The following is a 22433-nucleotide window of genomic DNA, read 5'->3' as shown; positions in this document are numbered from 1 at the left end:
ATGTGCCATCTGACAGGGCTATGTATGGTAGCCCATACATATGATGCAACATGGGATCCAGCGTGGTGGACATGAAAGCCCATGGAGCATGTCAAACGGGAATAGCGACAGGGAGGACGATTAGCGGCTGGCTCGTGGGGGCGCTGGATGGAGCCTTAATTGTTTAATACTGCTAAGGTTATTTGTACGACCATGGAAGCATATCATAGGCGTTACAGGTTGAAGCATTGACTCGGGGCGAGTCTGTAGATTTAGAATTGATGATGAGAATTGCCAAACACTTATTGACCTCCTGAGAGTATACTAGGATTGGTGTCGCCTATTGCTAGCGCAAGTTACGTCGTAATATTGGTTTCCTCAATGACCCTTTTGACATACTGATATCAAAGGTGCATTAGTGTATTTGAATTGTCTCCTTCGGCTAAGCTGAAAGGCCTAATGTTGCCGTCAGAGCCGATCGAGAGGCCTTTTGACGGTTGGCTTGTGTGTATGGTATTTGAACGTGAACCTTGATGGCCTCTATGCTCTCTTGAGGATCCTCGAGTGTGGCTGCTTGGAAAATGCCAACCAATCAGATGTGTTATAATTGGTAAATGGGGGGATGACGCCACACTTTGTACTTGAGGTTCTTTCAACGTTATTTGAACATCTGGTTCCCATTCAGCTACAAGATATCGCGGAATCATGTAGTAAGTTGACCTCGAATCAGAAGAAACATAACAGAGAAGAGTCCAGTACAAGTGAGAAGGTGTTTATTTAAAGATGAATATTCACATGTCGAAATGTAGCGATATATCTGCCACATTTCAGAAACTTCTTCAACGGCGCTAGCCGTCCACTTAATGAGGCTAAACTACCCATCAAGGTCCTCACCTTAAACTGACCCACTCCCACCTGCTCTGCAACTAAACTCCTCGGAAACAGAGAGATTGTGATATCGCTCCTTGTGTCTCAAGTCGTACTCACATTTGGCCATTGTGGACCATGGCATGCCTGCCAAGGAATGTGGCAGTTGCCGAGTTCCATGGCCTTGGGATGAGGATGTCTAATTGCTCGATAGCAGGCCACCAAGGAAAAGGCATCATAAGATAGATATTGTTGAAGACGTTGATGTATGCCACTCATAGCTTTGAAGAAGATATTGTTTGGTTATCAGATCACACACTACTAACCTAGTTCAAGTAAGTGATTAACAACAATACTTCCTTCACTGATGGAAAGACTGGTTGTTTGACGCACAAGTACAAGGATCCTTAAGCCTCAACGCCCACTATTGCTTTTGTTGACACCTCCATGATATTCGTTAAAACTCCCTGGTCCTGGATAGCAAACCCACTCTCCATTGTTAAATCTTCCCCTCCCACGTCTAACTAGGCCTCGAATAATTCTGGTCAACACATCCCATCCCCCGGCACCTCGCTTCCGTCCGTTGAGCAAAGCTGGGTCCTGCCCTGTGCTGCCCTGTGCAAGGCTAGAGCCAAAAGCTGCGTAAAAGCCCCGAGACCTTCTTCTTGCCCACTTTCTAAAAGACGAGTCGGTGCCCATCAAGGTTCGTCGCGACATTTCTGGCTCGATTTTCACGTCGAGGGATTTTTGTTGTTGACTGATAAAAAAGGAGATATAAACTCGCTGTCTCCAGCAGCAAAAAAAAAACATTTCAGCAGCAATTTGTTTGTACTTAGTAGTTCGCGTCTTGGCGATTTGATCTCTTCCGAATCATACAGCGCGATTACCCTTGGTTGCTTCCTTTTTAGGGAACAAGGCATCGAGATAATCCTTGGCTGCACAGCTTTACGTCTTGGCATTTGACGACATCGCTTTCGACTACTACCCTTACCATACCTTGCCTCACCTCACCTCACGGCCTGCAACCTAGCCTACCTTACCTACTGACCCGCGCATCTTTTCTGGGTCGTGCCCATATCTCGTACATAAGGCTGTTCTCTTCACCCTATCTTCTACATACCACTCTTTTTCTCGACATCCTCCACTCGACAAAATGGCCGACGCAGCAGAGTGCAATGGCGAGGCCGTCGATCTTGGCCGCAGAGGTCTCCGAATCGGCGCAATTTTCATCATTATGGCTTCCTCGCTCATTGGCGCAATCTTGCCCATTTTCCTGGCGCGCCAGAAGACCATCCCCGTACCCAAGTTCACCTTTTTCATTTGCAAGTTTGTCGGCACCGGTGTTATTATAGCGACAGCTTTTATGCATCTTCTGGTCCCGGCCGTCGAGAACTTGGGCGACGAATGCCTCGCGGATCGCCTAGGTGGCTACGACTGGGCCGAGGCCATCGCCCTCATGACCGTCATTGTCATGTTCTTTGTCGAAATGCTCGCCGCTCGTCTCAGCAACGCCGATATGGAGCACAACCACTCCGACGAGTTCGACCCCGCCATGGAAGTCATTGCCAAGAAGCAACCCAGCACCGACATCGAGACAGGAGACCGTAGGGCATCCGGCTACGCCCCTGGAGGCGATGAGCATCTTGCCCATGGCCGCGAGCACAAGGAGGGCGATGCGCAGGGTGGACTTGCTGGCCAGCTTCTTGCCATCTTCATTCTTGAGTTCGGAGTCGTGTTTCACAGCATCTTTATCGGTCTCACTCTCGGTACCATTGCCTCTGATGAGCTTACGGTTCTTCTGATAGTCCTTGTCTTTCACCAGATGTTTGAGGGTCTCGGTCTTGGTTCGCGTCTGGCTGTTGCTCCTTGGCCCAGTAACCGACAGTGGATGCCGTACCTGCTCGGGCTCATCTTCGCTCTGTCGACTCCCATTGGCATTGCTGCTGGTATAGGAGCCAAGCCTAATAATGCCAGCGACCAGAAGCTTATCAACGGAATTTTCGACGCCATCAGTGCTGGTATTCTCATGTACACTGGTCTGGTTGAGCTCCTCGCCCACGAGTTCATGTTCAACCCTTACATGCGCAAGGCTCCAATCAAAATCCTGTTGCTGGCATTTGCTTGCGTCTCATTTGGTGTTGCTGTTATGGCTATTCTCGCCAAATGGGCATAAAGTAATCAGAGTGGAAGATAATGTGGTGAAAATGGTCTTTTCTCATGTGGAGTTGGATCGGAACATGATGGTCTTTTTTTCGCATTACGCTAGACGAATAGAATTGATACCTGGACTGTTTATGGTTGTTGTTACCGTTAATAAAAGCCTTTTTCTCTCTCACCTGAGTTTTTGTGATGTGATTGCTTCGAGATTTGCGCTGTTGCTTGTCCATCGTCTGTCGTAACGCGAAGAGCAAATGGACGACCGAGTGATGGCGTATTCGGTACATACATGAAGTCGTTAAGAACGAGTAAAGTAGTACAGATATAAAACAGGTGATATGCATATGCAGTACCACCAGTCGTTTATACGGACATTTCCTAATTTGGTTGTATGTCTTTTCGTGATATTCCCGGACGAGGATCCACCTTGATATACAGTGCTAGCTTATCAAAATACAGTGCAACGAGACTGTGTGAAAATATGGGGCTAGGGCCTTAAAACCCTACGGCGAAAAAAACGAACACCAAATCTAGCAAATTGACCTTCGAGCTCAACCATCCCGACGCTTCGACAACCTCACCCAACGACTAATCTCCCTCCACCCACCCAACCACCAATCAATACCGCAAAAATGGCCGGCGGAGTTACCGTTCGCGATGTCGATGTAGGTGCTCCCTAAAGAATTACACAGGAAACGAAGGAATCGATTATTCCTGGACAAAAAAAAACACACCCCCCGATCTCTACTCGACGACTTGGCAACACAATTTCCACGAGAACCGCTTGCCCCCCGCGATGGCGTTGGCTCAGCGCCGAAATATTACATATTAATACTGAAAACGCTGTGTCGACTGCTATGAGCTGTAGGGCTGGGTACAAATGGGATTGAGGAGCAGGCGCGAGGGAGTCGAAAGACTTCTGACGACGGAATCATGCTAATGGGTTTTGTGACTGCAGGCGCAGAAGTTCATCACTGCCTACTCTGCTTTCTTGAAGCGTCAGGGCAAGCTTCCCATCCCTGGTAAGAATTCTCATTAATCCAATCCAACAAGATCAATGCTGATTGACTTCTTAGGTTGGGTCGACACCGTCAAGACTGGTCCTGCCAAGGAGCTCCCTCCCCAGGACATTGACTGGTTCTACGTCCGCGCTGCCTCCATCGCCCGCCACGTCTACCTCCGCAAGACTGTCGGTGTTGGCCGTCTCCGCAAGGTCCACGGTACCGCCAAGAACCGCGGCAGCCGTCCCTCCAAGCACGTCGATGCTTCCGGCTCCGTCGACCGAAAGGTCATGCAGTCTCTTGAGAAGATCGGTGTCCTTGAGCAGGACGAGGAGAAGGGTGGCCGCCGCATCACCCAGGCCGGTCAGCGTGATTTGGACCGTATCGCCCAGACCACCGCTGAGGCCGAGGAGGAGGAGGATGACGAGTAAATTTAGTCCTCAATCAAATTAACTCCAAAAAAGTCTGGCGGTTCTTTACCCGGTCAATGGTAGCAATGGCAATGGATTTGGGCGTTGGGTCATAGATTTTGTCATGTATGAATGAGATTCCCCTGACTCTGGGTCATTCGGTTTGGTCAAATTGCACCCGTCCAACTTGTCGTTCATCCTATGGTCGATTCGTTTTTGTGTGAATGTGCTTCTCTTTGTGTGTGCTCCTGTGAATCTATCTACCCAGGCAGCTGCCTGCTTTAATCTGAAACGTGAATGGAGTGCCCCTTTGCCTCTGTTCATGAACATTGCTCTCCTCCCCCTTCATGAGATCTCGTTGATCTCGCCTTGAGCACCACCCGCCTATCTCGGGGCAACACATCGTGGGCGTCAGCACTTTTCCTTTCTGAACATAGTATTCTGTTTCATTTCTATTTCCTGCTAGGAATACGAAGATCTCCCTGGCTTCTTTATCTTGAGCTGTGGATACGTTGTTGAACTTGGAGAAAGTGAGGCTATCGCGATGACCGAGTGCCTCTGAATGAGTTTCTTCCAAGCAACCAGCCCCCTTTAGTTTTAAGACATATGCCTACGACTGTTGTTACTATTCTAACTGTACGTGCTTCACGGTCGGGCCATTTCTTGACATCGTTAGCTATAGGCGTGGTGTTGAGAGCTCCTCTGTGTGGGATATTCCCATTTGAGAAACCCCTTACGCGGAAGTGAGTGTATTTATCGGCACTAGAAGAGCGAGAAAACGGTTCTGAATCACGATGCTTTCGGTGATCGGCTTCCTGATCTAAGCTTATCATCTAAAGCGGAGTGAGCTGTAAGTGCACCCCCAACTCCAACCCCTTTCTCATCTCATTCAAGAAACTCACACTAAACTCGCTATTAGATACCACTCTTCATTACCAAACATGTCTTTCGTTACAAACATCCCCTCGGCAAGCATCCAAAGCTCTGAGGAAGTGGCAGAAGTGCTTCCGACGTTTGTGTCGACTATAAGCAAAACATCACCTCTCATCTTCTTCTACCACATAATCGACTCTGAAAGAACGACACTCACCATTCAGGTGCTTGGAGCTAATATCTCCTTCCAATTCAGCCACCGGAGAGCAAAGACTATCCTTAGTCGATCTAAGATAGCACGACAGTTGGAGAACAAAACGGTAGGCTTTATCGCCGTCGCGACACCTCAGTCACAGCGCATTGTTTTAGCTTCTGCCGAGTCAGGCCACGGTTTCGGAAAGTTTGGCGATGTTCTAGACAGAAAGAAAGGTGTGCTTCCGAACAGTGTTTGGACGAGACGAGTTGTGGCTATGGGTAAGACCCTTGGCATGAAGATGAGCAGGCCTTTTGACAACCCCCACCGCAGGGGCACGAATACCGATGGCCTATTTCTCGGATCTCATGTCGAAGTCAAACTCGCGGTTCATGGCATCTGCGTGCTCCTCAAGATATTCAGAATTACCAAAGACTTGGACAACATCACGATGGAACACCTGCACAAGCTTCGTCTTGCTCGCTGGGAGGATGGCACTCGCCCTGTCTTTGAAGTGTACTTCTCCCGAAAACACTGCAAGCCATGCAAGTCGTTGGTGAGAAAGTTGTCAGAAGCTACTGGTATAACCATCAGATTGCTGTGGAGGGATCGACTTGTCAAGAGAGAGTATGTTGTTCGTGACTTGCACAAAAACGCTCGGCGTCGAGGCCAAGTCGAAACCCAGCCAGTACGTGACCCGCAAGACTACGACTTTGGCGATATACTCCCCGACGACTCAGACATAGAAGTCATATCTGACGATGAGGATATGGGAGATGTCGACCGCATCGATCTGACCGGCATACGATCCACATCACCAGCTGGCATCTCAGCAGAGATCGACGATCTTCTTGACGGCCTCGCCTATCGAGTAGGCCAGATGGAAGAGTGTCCAGAAGGAGCGACAGCCGCTATTGTCGGGTTCGCCAGAACCATGAGTGCTCATAACAAAAGCAAGAGACTGGACAGGGACGCCAACGTCAGCAAACCTCTTCCCGCGACGCCGGTGATAGAAGCACCAATCGACGTAATCGAAAGCGGAGAACGGCAGCGAAACACATTTCCCCGGGCGCAGAGGACTCTCTTTCGCCGGTCGCGTGAACTTGGTGGTACTAGAGCGAGGAGTGTTTCGCCTCGCAGAATTAGGCGAGAACCAATTCGAGACCGTTCTCCTCGGCGGTACAACTTGACGAGTCCGGAACACTGCTCAGCGAGAATCTTTGGGCGAACTCAAGCCAGTTCGAAGCTTTGAGCAATGCTCTTGGAATGACTGGGGAGCATACACGAGACAAACCCCCTTACTAATGACGTATACGAGAATGACCGAGAGTGATGTGGATGGGATGTTGCGAAAAGCCCGTGAAGCTTCACGTTTTTGGATGGCCAATGCCAACTCACCATGTCATGAAGTCGGAATCGGCAACTCCAAGGGACAAAGTAGGATGATATCCCGGAGAGCTCTAGGCTAGGAAAAAGGCCATGTGTACAACAGATACCAGGGGTTGACATGTATCAACGGGTTTGCTATCAGACACTATCTTAATTTGGAGAACATTCGCTATCAACTCTTTATGCTCATACCCCACTGTAACCGTATCCTTTATTGCCTCTATCCAGTCCTTGAACCCTTCTTCAAATATTTATATCATTTCACATTACTTCAAGTCTCTTGCAATATCTTCCGAAATCCGTCCGCCATTGCTCCGACGACAACGTCCACATTAGGTGCTTCGGGCCCTTCCTCAGCCTCCTCCTTTGCCGCCTTGAGCGTTTGCTCCCTCCCCTCTTCCGTGCCTTCGACACCAATCTTGCCCATGGTGATGGCATTCTTGACGTCCTTTCCGTGACGGACTGGTCCCTTGGGTGTGGCCGGTGTGATGGGCGTGGCCTCGAGAAGACTCTGCCAGCGTGAAAGATACATGCCTGGACCTGACATGTTACCAGGTTCCGAGTCGTCAGAGTCGATGAGACGTTGGAGACGGCAGAGGGAAAGAGCTTCGACCTGCGCAAGGTATGCGGCATGGTTATCCAAAGCGTTGAGTACATCCTTCTGAGACTTCTCAGGGATAGACTGGAAGAGCTTGTTGAGCTTTTCATCCATGACACTCATGTTTGCCGTACCATTGTTCGTCTTGTCCGAATCTTCACCTTTGGTCACGCTCACAGGATTCCGCTCTTGACGGAACTTGAGAACAGCATCTTGGGTCCAATTCTTCATCTCCTTCCAGACATCAGGGCATGATTTCGCAAATGCGTGGACCCACCTGTACATGAGCTCTCGGTTTCTCATGAACAGACCAACATAGTCATCGACAGTTGGCAGGCTGCCAGACTCGTTTGGCTTACTGGTCTTTATAAATTCGTCAATGAACAGTTGTGCCGACTCCATATGCTCGCGTAGATCTATTTGCGAATGCACGGTACGGATCATGGGCTCATATGCCGCGAATAAATCCTTGATTGTTGCAGTGAAAAGATCGGGGGGCTGGCGACAGAAGGCTGTCGTTATGCCCTCGCGGTCGCGAACCGAGAGAAGGGCAGAATAGTATTCAAGGCACTGTGCGTGCTTCTGATCATCGAGTTGAGTCGCCAGTGCCGGGTTAGATCCATTAAAAATAGCCGTGATGATGGACTGAGCGTGCTCCTCGCTGGCATTTCTGACAGTTTTGTGCTCATCACGACTCATAGCAACGTATTGACGAATCGCCTCAAGCATCTCGTCGCTGGGCCGGTCCTTGGCTTTTTCGACCTTATCCGCGCTCTTGCGGAACTCTCCAGCGTCCCACGACAACACCAGAGAAATAATTCGTTGTAACAGGTTCATGCCATCATCAGCGTTGGCAGTCAGGCCGATCCAGTTAGTGACGCTGGTAACGCTCAGCTTAGCAAGGAGTAGGCGCATCATGCCGTTGATCATACCAGCAGCATTGCCCATCCGTAGCGTCTGCTTGATCATCTTGTAGGGGATGAGGCCGTGGATGTTCTCGAGCAGCTTGAGGAGATATCGCCCTTCAGGGGAGAGGACGAAGATGTGGTGTATGAAAGTGGCAAGACTGTGATTTGGTTAGCTAAAGAGGAAGGGAACTGATAGGGCATAACATACTGGATGATGGCGTACTCTGCCGCAGCACCGATGACAGGCGAATGACTCTCGACATCGGGAGTTTTGCTAAAATGATCAAACATTTCATCTGCCAGAGTTCCATAGACCAGCCCCTCGACAACATCGTCCCAAGCCTTGACTAGATCTGTCGCCTTGGTGCGATCGTACTCAACCTTGCTGCCCTCCTTCTTATCCAAAGACTTGTCTGGAGGATGCGTTCGCTTGACACCGCCCAGAACTCCTCGACTAACCATCTCAAGCAAACCGCTTGACCCCGTGGCCAACACCTTTCTCGTTCCCACGGCACCCTTGTCGTAGCTCTCGGACAGCTCCGCTTCTCCGAGTCTTGTCAACAAGCCCTGCACTCGAACCGACCAAAACTCTCGGGGCAGATCTTTGATGCCGGGAAGCTTTAGGATGAATCTCTTTAGCATTGCCTGGAGAATAGGCGCCGTGGAGGGCTGGTTGTCATCGTCGCTGTCGTTGCTGACCGGCTCTTTCGTTTCCTTTCCATCTTTACACTTGGGCGTTCCAGGTCTTGAGTTTGAGGGAGTTCCAGCCCAACTTCTCCATCCCGTACTTGATGGAACGCTCTGTGTAGTCTGTGGCTCAACCAGTTTTCTTGCAAAAGGATAGCCGTAGCCTGTGATGGCTTCTGGAGACTTGAAGCCTTGAATTTCGGTGTATGTCTCGTAATGTGTGAGAATGTCAAATAGAGCGTGCACCTGCTCGGGTGCTAGATTTACAGACGTCATGATGTACGCTGTTTTATGAGAGGAATTATAGAGAAAAGTAAAGATAAGAGAGAGAGAGAGGAAGAAAATGAAATCCAGAAGACTAAACAAAAGAGTTTTGGCGATGATAACAAAATGAATGTTTGTTATGACTTGTGTTGGCAGTGACTATGAGAAGTCTTGGTAGGTAAATGCCAGTTATTATTTAGGTAGGTATCGCGTGCTGCATTTACCTACCCAACTTGGTAAGTATCCAACGTTGAATGAAGGCTTTCCCCAAAGGTCAAGGGCCAAGGGCGAGAGATGCATGGAACCTCTTCCTTCTACGGTGACGTCGTTTTGAATACGTCACTAAACCTTTTTTGTACTAACCCCACTTCTAACCACAGACAACGACTCTAAGCCAACTACCAACTGCTGTACTTATCAACAATTAATTACCTATCGCTACACTCTCACTCTGTATAACAATGACACCTATAGACAAGCAATCAATCACAGATCAAGGTTCACTCAATAGTAATCAGGTAAAGGGGTCAATTTCAACTATCAAATAATCGTGTATACCCTCAAACAAAGGAGAAACGGCCGTTATTTCACTAATTAATAAACCTGTAGTTTTTCTTAACCAAGCACAGTCTTGTGCTTTATCCGCCAGTCGTTGCTCCCAGTGTGGTATCAAAAACAAAAGAGAATAAAGACAACTCAAGTGCATGAGCATGGGTATAAACATCAACAATCCTCCGCAATTATTTTCCTGTGCCTAGTTGACATCTTCGTCACAAGGATCCTAAACAATGTTCGTGGTCTGACCAGCCATAGGGACCTGGCCGTTGTTGACTCCGTTACCAGGAAGGTGCTTGCTGTGAACACCGCCGTTCAAGCCATCGCCGTGACCGACGTGGTAGCCATTGCCGTTCATGGCACCGTTACCAGTGTGCTGGTGTCCGTTGCCAGCAGGGTAGAAGTCATAATCAGCATTAGTCTCCTTAGGACCAAGGTTGGATACGGGGTGAGCCTTGCGCTGGATCTTGGGAGCAGCAGGGATGTCGGTGCTCTTCTTAGCAGAACCGACGAGGAAGATAGGGCTCTCCCACTTGTCACCCTTGCGGGCAAGCTCCTTGTACTCGGTAGCCTTGGTGCTGATGCCTCCGGGAAGGTCGATGTTGGGGAAGATGCTATCCTCCTTTGTCATAGCAATGTTGGCCTTCTTGTCGGAAGCCACCTCCTGGGCCTTCTGCTTCTTCTGCGTGAATTGCTTCTGAGCCGCAGTGTAGTAGCGGTTGTAGATGTTGGGAGCGTTCTCAGGGTTGTTCTTGGCCTCAGCAGTGGCGCGCTCGGCCTCCTGCTTGACTTGGTAGCAAAGCTGGTCAAGCTTGTTGCACTGGTCCTTGATGGCCTTCTCAACAGCCTTCTGCAGAGGAGCTCTAATGACCTTGAGCATGATGGGCTTCAGAATAGAGAAGAGCAACTTGTGGTTGGACTTCTTGACCTTGATCTGAATCTTGGCAAAGTCAACGTCAACCTTCTCAACCTTGAAGTAGTTCTGACGGTCCTTCTTCTCAGCGGTGGAGACCTTCATCTTAAAGGAGAAGCCGTCGCCGGGGAGGACGATGTCAGCAACACCAGTGTCGGTGAGAGAGGGGAAGCCTTGCTTGCGCTTGATGTGGAAGCTGACGTCGCGAAGGTCCATCTGGATGCCAGCGACCTTGACCTCCATGGTCTGGTGGTTCTTGTTGGCAATCTTCTTGCGACCCCAGCGGAAGTAGTGCTCGCTGGAAACCTCGAGGACGTTGGGAGCAAAGTTGTCACTCTCAAGGACAAGGTTCTCGATGATGGCATCGAACTGAGAATCAGTGTACTCGATTCGAGGAATGGGAATATAGGCAATGTTCTCCAGAGCAGCGGGAATGATAACATCCCTCAAGTCCTTGAGCAGGTGGGGCTTGAAGACAGGCTTGCCATCCTGATCGTTGCCGAGATCCTTGAAAAGCTTTGTGAGAGTCTCAGCAAAGGCGTGGTTCTGAGGATCTTGATCGAACTGATCAGCAAGGAACTTGATCTCGTCAACAATACGGTCGGTGTGGCCGCGGTACTTGTTGCGGAGGAGGTAGCGACCCTGGTCGTAGAGCTGATCCCACTCGCGAGTGGACTGGTCCTCAAGGATGTAGCCCTGCTGGAGGAGGCATCGTCGGATGTAAGAGTCCATAGCCTTGAACCAATCCTTGAGCTCACGGTCGTTATCGGCATCACGGTAGATTTGGCCAATAGCTTCCCAGAGGTCCTCAGTTGAGGTACCGTTGGCGAATCGCTCAATGATAGTACGGAGATCGCGCTCAGCGGCACCGAAACCACCGCGGGCGCCCTTAGCAGTCTCGGTGGATCCCTGACCAACGGTACGGCCGTGGCGGCTGTAGGTCTCAGCCAAGCGGAGAAGAGTCTGAATAGCCTGGGAGTAGTCCTCGTGCTGCTGGCACTCAAGAATCATCTTCTTGAGGCGCCAGATAGTCTGGTCCTTGCGCTCCTGGGGCATCTTCTTGTTGAAGTAGTCGTGGGCCTTGCGGCGGTACTCTTCGTTGCGCTGGAGAATGTTCTCCTTGGTCTCAGGGTCGACCTTGTTGTCGAGTTTCTGCTCGGCAACTTGCTTGGCAGCACTCTTACCAGCCTGGGGGTCGGCCTGACGAGCGGCGTCGCGAGCGGCATCAGTGGGTGCGCCGGATGCGGTCTGAGGGTGGGCACCCTGGTTGTGAATCTCTTGCTCGCTTGGCTGGAGGTTGCCCTGCTGGTCTTGCTGAAGAGGTTGCTGCTGTCCTGGAGCGGCAGAGTTGACTCCAGCGGCGGCAATGTCCTTCGCATCCTGCTTGGGGTTTCCACTGTAGATGCCCTTGGCCTGTTTCTTGAAGTTCTCCTTGGAGAAATCGGGGGCCTCATGCCAGACATTATCCTGAGCGGGCTCGTCGAGCTGCTGGAGCTGCTCCTGAGAGGGGCGAACACGGGCAGCAGCGTTGGTAGCGGCGTCACCGGCCATGTCGCGGAAAAGAACGGTAGCATCAGAGAGAAGCTTTCGGAATTGGCCGTTGGTGATGAGGAGCTGGCCGAGGGTCCTCAAACCCTCAAGAGCCTGATCACCGTCCTGCTTGGCAGCATCCTTGCTGACAGGAGCGTTGGGTGTGTTGACACTCTTGGGGTCGAACTGGGTGGTCTGGTAGATGAAGTCCTGGATCAAGTTGCCCTCGTTCTTGGAAAGCAGAAGGTACTTTGCTTGCTTGATAGCGTTGGCGGCATCCTTGACCAACTGCTGACCTTCAGTGGACAGCTTTTCGTGGTTACCAGAGAGGGCGCGAGATGCGAGGAAACTGTTTAGGGCGATGTCGATTTGATCGTTCTGGAAGCATGACGCGTTAGCTTGTGATGGTTACCAGCGTGCTGGAATGGGAATACTCACTGAAGGAACCTTGCCGTTCTGGAAAGCAGAGATGATGCCGTAAATCTGGAGCTTGCGGTTGACATCGGCTTCCTTGGTCTGGACGTTAGTAGGTTTGTTGACGTTTGCACCGGTAGACATGATAGGCAACGGTGTATGGGGTATCTCGTTATTAAGTCGTTATGCCACCGAAAAGTATGACGTTTAGCTGATGACTCTAGAAAAGAAGAGGTGAGATGAGACGAGAGACGATGCAAGAGCCGATGATGTTATTATGAGAGGACTTGTTTAGACGTGGCGTTTCGTAACAACGTAGGTAGGTGATGAAAAAAGGGAAAAGCTGTTTGTTGTTTGGTATCCTAGGGGATGGGTATCACAAAGCAGTTGGGTATTGTTATTAGATATTGGACGGGAGATGAAATGAGACGGGGAGGGAGAACCTGGTGTAAGGCAGGAGAGAGGCTGGATATGATATACTTTTTGCTCAGGAGACTTCCCGTGACAGGCAGGAACGGAGGGAACAATTAAGTAATGCAATGCAATGCAATTGGGGGGGGACGGGGTTAGCCAAGCCAAGGTTCCATTGCCATTACCTTGAGTTACACGTTTTTTTCTGGCTGGATCCGGGCAAGAATTGGTGGTTGGAAAGGGAGTGACGTTGACGTTTGCTAAGGGCGAGACGGTGATCAAGGACGTCATCGGGCCATCGACAGGCCAAGCACAGCGCCAACGCTACCTCCTACATGTGTTAGTAGCTATCGGTTTCAATGATCAAGGCACCCAAACGCACTGGGCACATGGACTGCTCCCGGGGGGGAGAGGCATTGGCATCCATTGGCATTGGCACTGGTATCCATTGAATCACTACCTAGTAGTATTTGTTTGTGCTGGGTTTGCTGGCAGCCACCCCTGCTTGGCTATGACAATAGATCCGGAGTGAACACTACGGCTAGCAGGGGCATATTGCTAATCTTGACAGGGGGTCAGACGGATCATCATGCTATGTACTGCGATCCATCCTCCCATCCATCACCGTGATCGGGAAAAAAGGACGAAGAAATACTGCTAGTCCAGACAAGGGCAACAGCTAAAGATAATCAGGGCTACATCTTTCCATCCCGATGAAGCACTTTGATCCCCAATTAGAGATGGTTTCATAGCGCCAGGGGGATAACTTGAGGACGGGCGTCCCTGTCAAGCCTCAGCGTTTACACTATCCCTTGTTGTCATGATATCTTGGCGACGATCAGGGCTGGCTGGATCGTATATGATATGAAATGAAATGAAAGCCGTTGACAACTATAAGCCACAGTTTGTTCACTGCCACTGTCGATATATTGTCTGTTGCATTCATTCATTCACTGTCAAAATGAGCCCATATAAAGCAGGTTGTCAAGGCAAACCCCATCAAATGTTGCAGCATTGTCTCACTGGCCCCCTGTCTAGCTGGTTCGCTGGATGAAAGCTAGGTGAGACCAGTCAACAGAGAAGAGGGAAGCAGTTTTTCTTTCACTGCTTCGCTGCCAAGGATTGATTAGTGGTACAGGTCTGACCTGACCCTGTGCATCCTTTCACCCTGACATCTTTGTGTTTGTTGGTGAATCGACGATAATGGGATTTTGACATGATGGACATTGAATCAATCCTTTGAGGTTAATTTCTGACTTATTCCCGATATCTTCATCCCGGATCTACCAAAGTGGGCTCTCGCTTCGGCGCATTGAAAACAATGATCTACGTGCGTCATGATACATACTAGTAGTCTCGTTACCTTGCAGAGCTGATGTGATGTGATGCTATACCCAAGCAAGGACTGCCGATGAGCCTCCGATAATCTCTTCTTTGAGTTGACAAAAAACAAGGATAGCATGGTCTTGGCTGGAATGAAATTGGAGACCGCCCAGAAAGGCGGGAGCTCTAATTACTGAGTCGACAGCACTAAAGACTAGAGCTCTCCACTGAATTAAAGAAAATATTAGACCAGACCAAGCCATCATGGATTCCTGGTGGGAGCTCATGAGAGAAATCGTCATAGCTCAATTCCCTGGCCTAATGACGCGTAATGGTCTGGCCCAATTCGACGGCTTTGTTTTGATCTCATTTGTAGACTCGTAACTGATGTTTGTCCTGATTTTTCTATAGGTGCTCTTGGTGCTGTGCTGGGCTGTGCTGTACATCATACAGGGAGCGGAAAAGATGGAAGTCCATCAATTAATCTGCCGCGCGTGGGCTGATCGATCGTGTCAAAGCTCTTGCTAGCTTGACATTAGAGTGAGCGATCCATGACGTCATATTTTCGACAACCAAAAAAGAAGCAATACCGACGTCAGTTTCATTTTTCCTGTCCTTGTCCTTGTCACTGTCTAGGGTGGGTTCCAAAATGGGCATCAGGATGTCATGAATTAGGAAATTCTATTGAGAAAGATGGTGTCGAGATATGTCGAGGATGGCCTTCTAGTTAGATACAAATATAATAAGATATTTGAAGTCCCGTCCTGTCTCTTTGTTCGACTCCTATGTGACTGTGCTGTCAAGGCAATGCCCGAGTACATAAACATGTGAGAGGACTGATTGAATCTCAATCTGAGACTGAGACGTCGATGGCTAATGAGTTATGAGTTTTGTAACCGAGGGTGACGTCTTGACCGTGTCTCGTCAGTACTGGACTAGCTTTGAGCCACTGAACGCATCAACACACCCCTTCTCACGATTCCATCCACACAAAGACGAACCTGTCTCTTCTTCTTATTCTAGTGCGGACTGTCACTTGTTCCTGGTCGAGTCATTACAAAAAAGAGAAAAGAGACCATACAATTTGGAACACTCTGAAATTGAAATGAGCATTATTCTAGATGATCTCTCTTCGCTTTAATCCTTCTCTCGGTGCTCGCGTGCTCGGTTAGCTGGGCTGATCGTTGCCCAGCCAAGCTGCATCTCGAGCCACAACACAACGTGCTCATGTGCACAAGCGTAGCGTCTAGATCCCCATGGACTCATCATCCCCGTCTTGCGAGCTACCCATCGGTAACACTGCCGATGGCTGCACGGGGGCACGGGCACGTAACTTGAAACCAGCAAGCTTCCACCCGCTACAAGAACAAGATGGTAACTATACATTGTGCATGTTAACTCATGTCTGCGCCCGTCAAGTGCCTAAACATTAACAACACATCCAAGTTGCTTTAGGGTATCTCTGGTTGCTAGGCCACTATGTATAGACCTGAATCATCATGTTCATATACCAAGACATTGGCTAATCAAAAAGGACGAGAAGTGTAGCATGACCATATGTTTACACAAGCTATGCCAAAAGGCGCCGTGACAGTAACATCGCCTTATTCTCACTGTTGTTAATTTTACGCTTATTGATAAAGTCGACGATCCTGCGCCTTGCTGTTTCGACCCACCTCGCCCTGATCTCCGGCCAGACACTTGATAAAAAGCCCCAACAATCCCTATAGGATGGACGGAGCAAGTTGTCTAAAAGAGTAAGAATTGCTTATTGACCTCTGAACGCCATCTATGCCGAATTCGTTATGCTACATGCATTTCCATAAACACAATAAATCCATCATGCCTCATTCCGACGTAGGGTTCGCCTTGGACCCAAGGTCGTTGAAAAGGCTGGCCTTGACTTGGTTCGCAATAAGACCTGATCGCTCTTTAGATGCAATCAGGTTCGCTTCCTTAGCTAGCTTGTCCACTGCCTTGTCGGAGCTCTTAGTGCTCATTCCCATCATCATACCCTGGCCAGCTCGGTTTCGCGTGATACCTGTCGTCGCCTCCTTGATCTTGGAACTCAAATCTAGTAACTGCTTGTTGCCGTAGTCTCGGTTCGTGATGAGCGGGTTCTGGCTAAGTGTCTGTACCCAGTACTTGTGCCAGAGTAGCTCTAGGAGGTGGGAGTCGAGCGAACTCTTGAAGTGAGAGACTTCTAGACTGTAGTATCGGCTTGCATGAGCACCGAATTCTGCGGCCTTGGCGAGGGGTACTGCTTGAAAGCCGTCCGAAGTGACGCCGCCGCTGGGCTTGTAGTCGGCTGGGTAGGTTCTGAAGGCGCCAATGTCAACCTTGCCGGAGTTGATGGTACGGTCGGGGTCGATCACGACAGCAAGGAATGGATCCTGGAATTGCTGCTGCATAGCTTCAGTGTCCACGTCGATGCCGCTTAGCCAGCATCCGTAACCTGGGTGACTGTGGTACCAGCCCACGACGTTCTCCTGGCGTCCTTGGGCTCGGCATAGGTCGAGATATTCGACGATGTATTCGTTCGCTTCGTCCTGGGCATTGACTCGAGTCTCTGTTCCCTCGACGGGAAGTCGGAATGCGTCGGTGACGATGAATGTATCACCTTGAGTGTAGCCTTGCATCAAGCCCATGACCTCGAGATTGCCACCAGAGCGGGCGTGCATGGTCATTTTGATAAGGGCGGTGGCGCTTATTCGTACATGTTTGAAGTGGCTGGGGTCTTGCTTCCACGGTTGTTCCTTATTGATGGCCTTTTGAGCGTCTGCATCGAAGTTGTAGAGAGCGTCGCGTTTGGGGTCAACTAACTGGACATTATTGTCCAACTCTGTCGCATTGGTTAGCCTTTATCATTTGTACTGATAGCGAAGAGCGTACCCCATGCTTTGAGAGCTGATGCCTCCATTGTGACGACCAAAGATGTTGGATGTAATATGTAGAATCAGAAATGTTATAGTTCGATAGTGCACCAGTTGATGTTGGATGCTCAAGGCAGCTGCCCCGCCTCTTATCGATAAGAGCTGTGCACGACAAGGATGCCTCGTCTTATTGATGGAGTAGGCTCTCAAGCATTCAGAATGTTGTGGTTCCAACAATTATATACATGTTTTAATTTATTAATGATATTTATAACCCATAGAGAGAATAGGAACCTAATGCTACTATACCTCAGCTTTCAATACGACGGGCTGTTACCAGAACACCCACCCTATGCAGCGCCTACCCCTAAGTGCTTCTGTTCGCAGACAAGGACAACTTCATTCTCATGGATGCATCATTAGCGCAATTCTTTTATTCACGAGTTTAGAAAGAAAGAAAAAAACAAAAGTGGGTTTATCAGCTTTACGCAGGAGCTAAGACCTCAGTTCCCAGAGTGATGGGGTAGTTCACGAACTACCCTTGGGTGACCCTATCATGCAGGCCATGATAGCTTCATTCTCATGGGTTCATCATTGGCGCGACTTTTGGACGTAGTAACTTTTAATAGTGAAAGTGCCTGCTGAACTCCCACTATAATGCCTCAATTCCCCGATAACAATTGATCAGAAACTGGTTCCCAGGGCGGGAATAGCTTAAAGGCCATGTCATGGGCTCATCATCGGCGCATGTCTTTCTTCTGTGATGAATCGGACGAGGGAAGGGTATAACCCACTTGAATTACGTTCTGTTTCATGAAGAACCGGAATTTATTGAGATATTCATATTCTGACCAGCAAGTATAACCCCGAGTAATGCGCCTGTATTCATGCGTTCCAAAATTGCCAATAAACGCCGACCAAATACATATCGACCCTTGATATCGAAAAGTTCGTTCTTTCTCACATGAATACAAGCTGGAAAGATAAAAGCGTCAGCATGATGTAGATAGATACGCAGTAAAAAAGCCAAATCCATATAGTGCTCTTACCGAAATCCGAACGCGACTATACTTGAAATCTTGTTCTTCCTCTTCCTCAATCTGATGCAATGAATACTTAGCATTTTCTTACCTATCTAGAGTTGGAGGATCCTCATAGCCATACCTGTATCCTCATCATCTTGCTGCTGTGATGCCGGCACCATCTTCTTTTTGTTCTTGCGGTATATGAAATATGCTGGCCCGAGAGCCACGCAGACCACAAAACCCAAACAGAAGACGTGTGTGCCAATAACTCGGAGAAATTCGTATGGTTCCTGTTCGCGGCGCTGAAGGACTTGGTTTCGTCGCTGGAGAAACTCGATTGTTGGTGCCGAGGTCACGGCCTCAAGCTTGGCGGGGACATTGGGAGCTGGCGCCATGATGAGGTTGTTTCAAAGATGAATGATTGGGATGGAAGAATCGAAAGATCTCCTGAGATTGCCTGGTTCACAGGGAGCTTTCCTTAGACAGGGGAACTCTGAGGAAGGATAGGAGGGGAAAGTCACAGAGAGAACGAGACAGTTGCCCTTATGTCTTTCAATATTAAACCCTTATTGTCCTTGAGAGAGAAACCCGAAGAAAATTTTGGTTATCATGGAACTCAACAAATAAGATTTTCACATACACGCGTCCATCAATGTTGTCATGCGAATAGATATGTTAGAGTTCCATGTCAACAATTATTAAACACAAACTATGACCTTTCTGACACGTAACCACATAGATAGCAGAAAAGAGGGGAAATAAAATAAAGCCTCGCTAGTACAGATACAAAGAATTAATAATGTGAACCGAATTAAACAGCGCCAGTGTACGGAGCGGATGGGTGTTGTGGTCTCTGAATGCCCATGCGGAACCGGGGAACACGATCCATACGGTTCAAAGCAGTCGTGGGCATTCGAAGAACCGTCTCGCGATACATGGTTTGCGTCTCCCACTCATACGAGCATCCAATGGCTCGTTGCATTCCACCTTCAGAAGCGCAGAACATGAGAGTGACAGGTGGCCTGACGGCTTCGAACAAGGTCATTTCCATGTTGTATGTGTCAACAAGGGTGAAGATCTAGCAATGTTAGCCAATAGAAAGATAAAGTATAGAATAGAGCTACTACTTACCCTCATCTCACCCGGACGAGCTTGCTTGGCTCGCTCAACCTTCATCCTGACCTCAGGATCTCTGCATGGATCAATTCCGACACGCTCACCAAACTCATTAATCACGCTACGACTAAGAAGACTTCCGCTCGTGGACCAAGCCAGGCGACCAAAAGCGCCACCAAAGATGGATCGCTCAATGGTGGGGGCGTTGAGGTGGCCTTCAAACCCAAACATCTCAGCCTGAGTGGCGGCAAACTTGCCACTGTAGATAACACGGACCAAGTTTGGCGTGATCATCCAGATGTACAGGAACAGAAGGAGAAACAGGACACCGGGGATGATATAGGATGCCCCATATGAACCTAAAGGAGCACCAGCAGCGAGGAGGGAGACGGCAGCGATGAAGAAACCTCCATTCCATTCGACCGCGAGTTCGGAGAACCATCTCTTCCACGATGGGCCTGTAGACCAGTACACTGGATAAAATGCCTTCCAGCGGATAGAAATGCCCCATGCGCCGTCGATGATAATGGTGTCGTTATCAGAGATGCCGGCAACTTGACAGTAGGGTGTGATGTCCCAAAGGGAGGACTCGTATGCATCTTGCATGTCATACCACGGCTGTTCAAGTGATAGGGGAAGGGTGCAGATGTAACGCTCAAGCAGTTGATCCGAGTCATTTGCCAGAGACAATCTAGAGAAAGCCTGGAAGGCAGTGTCGGTTCTGTCAACCTGGGGTCGAAGTCTCAAGAGACCCATGAGCGCATATGCCTGGTCACCTGCGAGATATTCGGTTGTATGGCGACTGTACAGACACTTGAGTGCGAGAACAGCCTGTTCAAGACGACTCAGGCTGATGGAGCCAAGGTAGTGGTCAATAAGGTGGCGAGCCACATCAGAGTCCATATATGTCCAGACTTGAGCAGCAAACTGGTTCTTGGCAACCACCATGGGTGACTGGAGGTTGCCATCCCTGGTGTAAATTGAGATGGTACGTCCTGGACTGAGGAGTACCTCTGGGAATGTCCACATTCGGCTACCCCATTCGCGGAGGAGGGTCTCAGTATTTGCTTTGCCTGAAGATCCGGCCCTGGACCCTTTGCCTCTTCCAACGGCGATGACCATTCTGTCTGAGCCACGGAGAACATCAGAGATACGATAAACCTACCATAGTCAGTAAAGCGAAACAGTACCCAAGAATGGGAAGAAACTTACATCAGACTCGAGTTCATTCTCATCGCGCATGCAACTACAAGCGATCCAGTACGCAGGTAGCTTCGCTGCACGACAAGCAGTCTCGGCAATGTGATGAAGAGCCGTCATGTCCTCCTGGGAGTTATGGCTGAAATGCTCTGTGGAGTAGGCGACGAACAAATAGGAAAGGTTGACATCTTGGCCATCGCTATTCTCCCACTCCTCTACGCTACGGACATCAACGCCTCTGATCTCATCGTTGAAGGCCTCTCGAAGGAAGCATAGATAGCGAGGTCGCAGCATGCGATAGATGGTATTGTTGCGAGCCATGAGGGAGAGACCCTTTCGGTTCTCGTAGAGGTTGCTCCATACTTTAGCATCGCCATGGTACTTATAGAGAACGGGGGCATAGTAGAGCTTCCGCCTGATGACATTTGGCTTGCCTTCCCAGAACTGATATCGTCAGTATTACTGTGCATGTATTTATTAATAGATATACTCACAACAAGCATCATGGCAATTGCCGCAGGAAAGGTCCTCAACACCATGATACCCCAATCCTCCCAGCTCTGCGGATCATAGCTAAAGTCGATGATCCACGTCGCGATTCGCACCTTGAGGGGCGCAACCTTGCGGACATAAGTCCTCTTCCAAGTGGAAGTACCGGGTCCTTCGAAAATGTCATCGACGCATGCTACGTACATGTTGCGAAGATGACCATCGTTGGGATGGAGATACCGATCCGAGCGAGTCTTGTATTCGACACGGCCAGCGTAGTCGCGATGTCTTATCTTGACTTCATTGTTGGTGTAGTTGTACCCAGGCTTCTGGTACAGAACTGGGTTGCGCCAACGGTAGATGGAGCGAGGCTCGAAGAAGTGCTTGCTTCCTTTGAGTTTGACAGGGAACTCCTTTTCCGCTCGCTAGAGAACTTCCTGTTAGTGACAATTCACTGATAAAAGGAGGGTATTGCTATTTACTTCTTTCTCAATCTGGTTGCTGCTCGTGGTGTTGAGAGCCGTGGTAGTCACGGGGGCAGTGGCACTTTTGTTCTGCTAAGAAATGTTCAATTTAGAAAACGAAGACTCTAGAAACAAAAACATCCACGGAAGAGCTTTACCATTGGGCTTTCCTGCTGACCACTGCCCGAGCCCTGTTGTTGATAGACGACGCTTTGCTGACCATTGTAGGCCTGCGTTGGTTAGTAAGTGATGGATTCATATCAAGATGAGGCGTATACTAACAATGGGCTGTTGGTACTGCTGCATAGTGTTTTGTTGACTTGGATGATGTGAGAGAGGGGACGTCACGTAACCAGTTGACTGCGCTGATAGAGGGCTTGTAGGCGGAGACACAGCTTGTTGATAGGGATGAGTGTATGGCTGGTTCTGGTAGGACTTCAAAGGCGTTAGAGAGGAGAGAGGTTTGGTAAGGGAAACATACAACAACGGAGCTTCCAGGAGTATATGCACCTCCGTGAGGTTGATGATGTACAGGAGGCGAGGTCTGATTGTACTTGACCATGTTAGTCTTGATCACAGAGACGTCGACAAGAAAGACTCACATTGCCAATAGAATTAGGATCCCAATGTCCTCCGTGTGCGTGAGCCTGGGATGTGTCAACAACTGAATGAAGAGAGAGGCTTAAAAGAAGGAAATACCATGGTTCAAATAGTAGATGGATGGGTGATGGAAAGCAGGATGAGGAGAATGGGTAGGACTTTCAGTCTTTCAGATTCATAAACGGTTCCCTTGA

General features: G+C 49.3%; 9 protein-coding genes across 9 annotated transcripts; 3 read left to right on the top strand and 6 right to left on the bottom strand.

Moving 5' to 3' along the window:
* Window positions 1-1588: 1588 nt before the first annotated feature.
* FGSG_02589 (uncharacterized protein) lies at window positions 1589-3180 on the top strand. The gene has a single exon (XM_011320229.1). The coding sequence runs from the start codon at window positions 2000-2002 to the stop codon at window positions 3017-3019; it is 1020 nt and encodes a 339-aa protein (XP_011318531.1). The 5' UTR covers window positions 1589-1999; the 3' UTR covers window positions 3020-3180.
* Window positions 3181-3559: 379 nt separating this feature from the next.
* Window positions 3560-4614, top strand: FGSG_02588 (40S ribosomal protein S19). Its single transcript, XM_011320228.1, has 3 exons — window positions 3560-3668; window positions 3962-4025; window positions 4080-4614. Exons 1-3 carry the CDS (start codon window positions 3636-3638, stop codon window positions 4433-4435), a joined length of 453 nt encoding a protein of 150 aa, XP_011318530.1. The 5' UTR covers window positions 3560-3635; the 3' UTR covers window positions 4436-4614.
* Window positions 4615-4670: 56 nt separating this feature from the next.
* On the bottom strand, window positions 4671-5084 carry FGSG_12162 (uncharacterized protein; the record flags this gene model as incomplete). The annotated part of the gene is made up of 2 exons (XM_011320227.1): window positions 4671-5024; window positions 5055-5084. 2 exons carry the CDS (start codon window positions 5082-5084, stop codon window positions 4671-4673), a joined length of 384 nt encoding a protein of 127 aa, XP_011318529.1.
* A 673-nt stretch (window positions 5085-5757) lies between these two features.
* FGSG_02587 (uncharacterized protein) lies at window positions 5758-6732 on the top strand (the record flags this gene model as incomplete). The annotated part of the gene is made up of 1 exon (XM_011320226.1): window positions 5758-6732. One exon carries the CDS (start codon window positions 5758-5760, stop codon window positions 6730-6732), a length of 975 nt encoding a protein of 324 aa, XP_011318528.1.
* A 408-nt stretch (window positions 6733-7140) lies between these two features.
* FGSG_02586 (uncharacterized protein) lies at window positions 7141-9338 on the bottom strand (the record flags this gene model as incomplete). The annotated part of the gene is made up of 2 exons (XM_011320225.1): window positions 7141-8533; window positions 8584-9338. The coding sequence occupies 2 exons, from the start codon at window positions 9336-9338 to the stop codon at window positions 7141-7143; spliced, it is 2148 nt and encodes a 715-aa protein (XP_011318527.1).
* Window positions 9339-9813: 475 nt separating this feature from the next.
* Window positions 9814-13139, bottom strand: FGSG_02585 (uncharacterized protein). The gene is made up of 2 exons (XM_011320224.1): window positions 12763-13139; window positions 9814-12702 (listed from the first exon to the last, which is right to left on the bottom strand). The coding sequence occupies exons 1-2, from the start codon at window positions 12880-12882 to the stop codon at window positions 10108-10110; spliced, it is 2715 nt and encodes a 904-aa protein (XP_011318526.1). The 5' UTR covers window positions 12883-13139; the 3' UTR covers window positions 9814-10107.
* A 3180-nt stretch (window positions 13140-16319) lies between these two features.
* FGSG_02584 (COP9 signalosome complex subunit 5) lies at window positions 16320-17392 on the bottom strand (the record flags this gene model as incomplete). The annotated part of the gene is made up of 2 exons (XM_011320223.1): window positions 16320-17314; window positions 17365-17392. The coding sequence occupies 2 exons, from the start codon at window positions 17390-17392 to the stop codon at window positions 16320-16322; spliced, it is 1023 nt and encodes a 340-aa protein (XP_011318525.1).
* Window positions 17393-18156: 764 nt separating this feature from the next.
* Window positions 18157-18765, bottom strand: FGSG_12161 (uncharacterized protein; the record flags this gene model as incomplete). Its single annotated transcript, XM_011320222.1, has 2 exons — window positions 18157-18320; window positions 18510-18765. 2 exons carry the CDS (start codon window positions 18763-18765, stop codon window positions 18157-18159), a joined length of 420 nt encoding a protein of 139 aa, XP_011318524.1.
* A 416-nt stretch (window positions 18766-19181) lies between these two features.
* FGSG_02583 (uncharacterized protein) lies at window positions 19182-22201 on the bottom strand (the record flags this gene model as incomplete). Its single annotated transcript, XM_011320221.1, has 8 exons — window positions 19182-19448; window positions 19502-20647; window positions 20699-21130; window positions 21181-21600; window positions 21658-21732; window positions 21798-21869; window positions 21922-22074; window positions 22121-22201. The coding sequence occupies 8 exons, from the start codon at window positions 22199-22201 to the stop codon at window positions 19182-19184; spliced, it is 2646 nt and encodes an 881-aa protein (XP_011318523.1).
* Window positions 22202-22433: the final 232 nt, after the last annotated feature.

This window comes from Fusarium graminearum, chromosome 1 (genome assembly GCF_000240135.3).
Source record: "Fusarium graminearum PH-1 chromosome 1, whole genome shotgun sequence".
In the NCBI taxonomy this organism is placed as follows: Eukaryota; Fungi; Ascomycota; class Sordariomycetes; order Hypocreales; family Nectriaceae; genus Fusarium; species Fusarium graminearum.
This window is presented reverse-complemented; position numbering and strand designations above follow the sequence as displayed.

Coding starts and splice junctions, on each gene's coding strand:
- FGSG_02588 (XM_011320228.1), top strand. CDS start 3,636: ATGGCCGGCGGAGTTACCGTTCGCGATGTCGAT. Junction 3,669..3,961: donor TTACCGTTCGCGATGTCGAT/GTAGGTGCTCCC, acceptor TTGTGACTGCAG/GCGCAGAAGTTCATCACTGC. Junction 4,026..4,079: donor GGGCAAGCTTCCCATCCCTG/GTAAGAATTCTC, acceptor TTGACTTCTTAG/GTTGGGTCGACACCGTCAAG.
- FGSG_02589 (XM_011320229.1), top strand. CDS start 2,000: ATGGCCGACGCAGCAGAGTGCAATGGCGAGGCCGTCGATCTTGGCCGC.
- FGSG_02585 (XM_011320224.1), bottom strand. CDS start 12,882: ATGTCTACCGGTGCAAACGTCAACAAACCTACTAACGTCCAGACCAAG. Junction 12,703..12,762: donor AGAACGGCAAGGTTCCTTCA/GTGAGTATTCCC, acceptor TCATGCTTCCAG/AACGATCAAATCGACATCGC.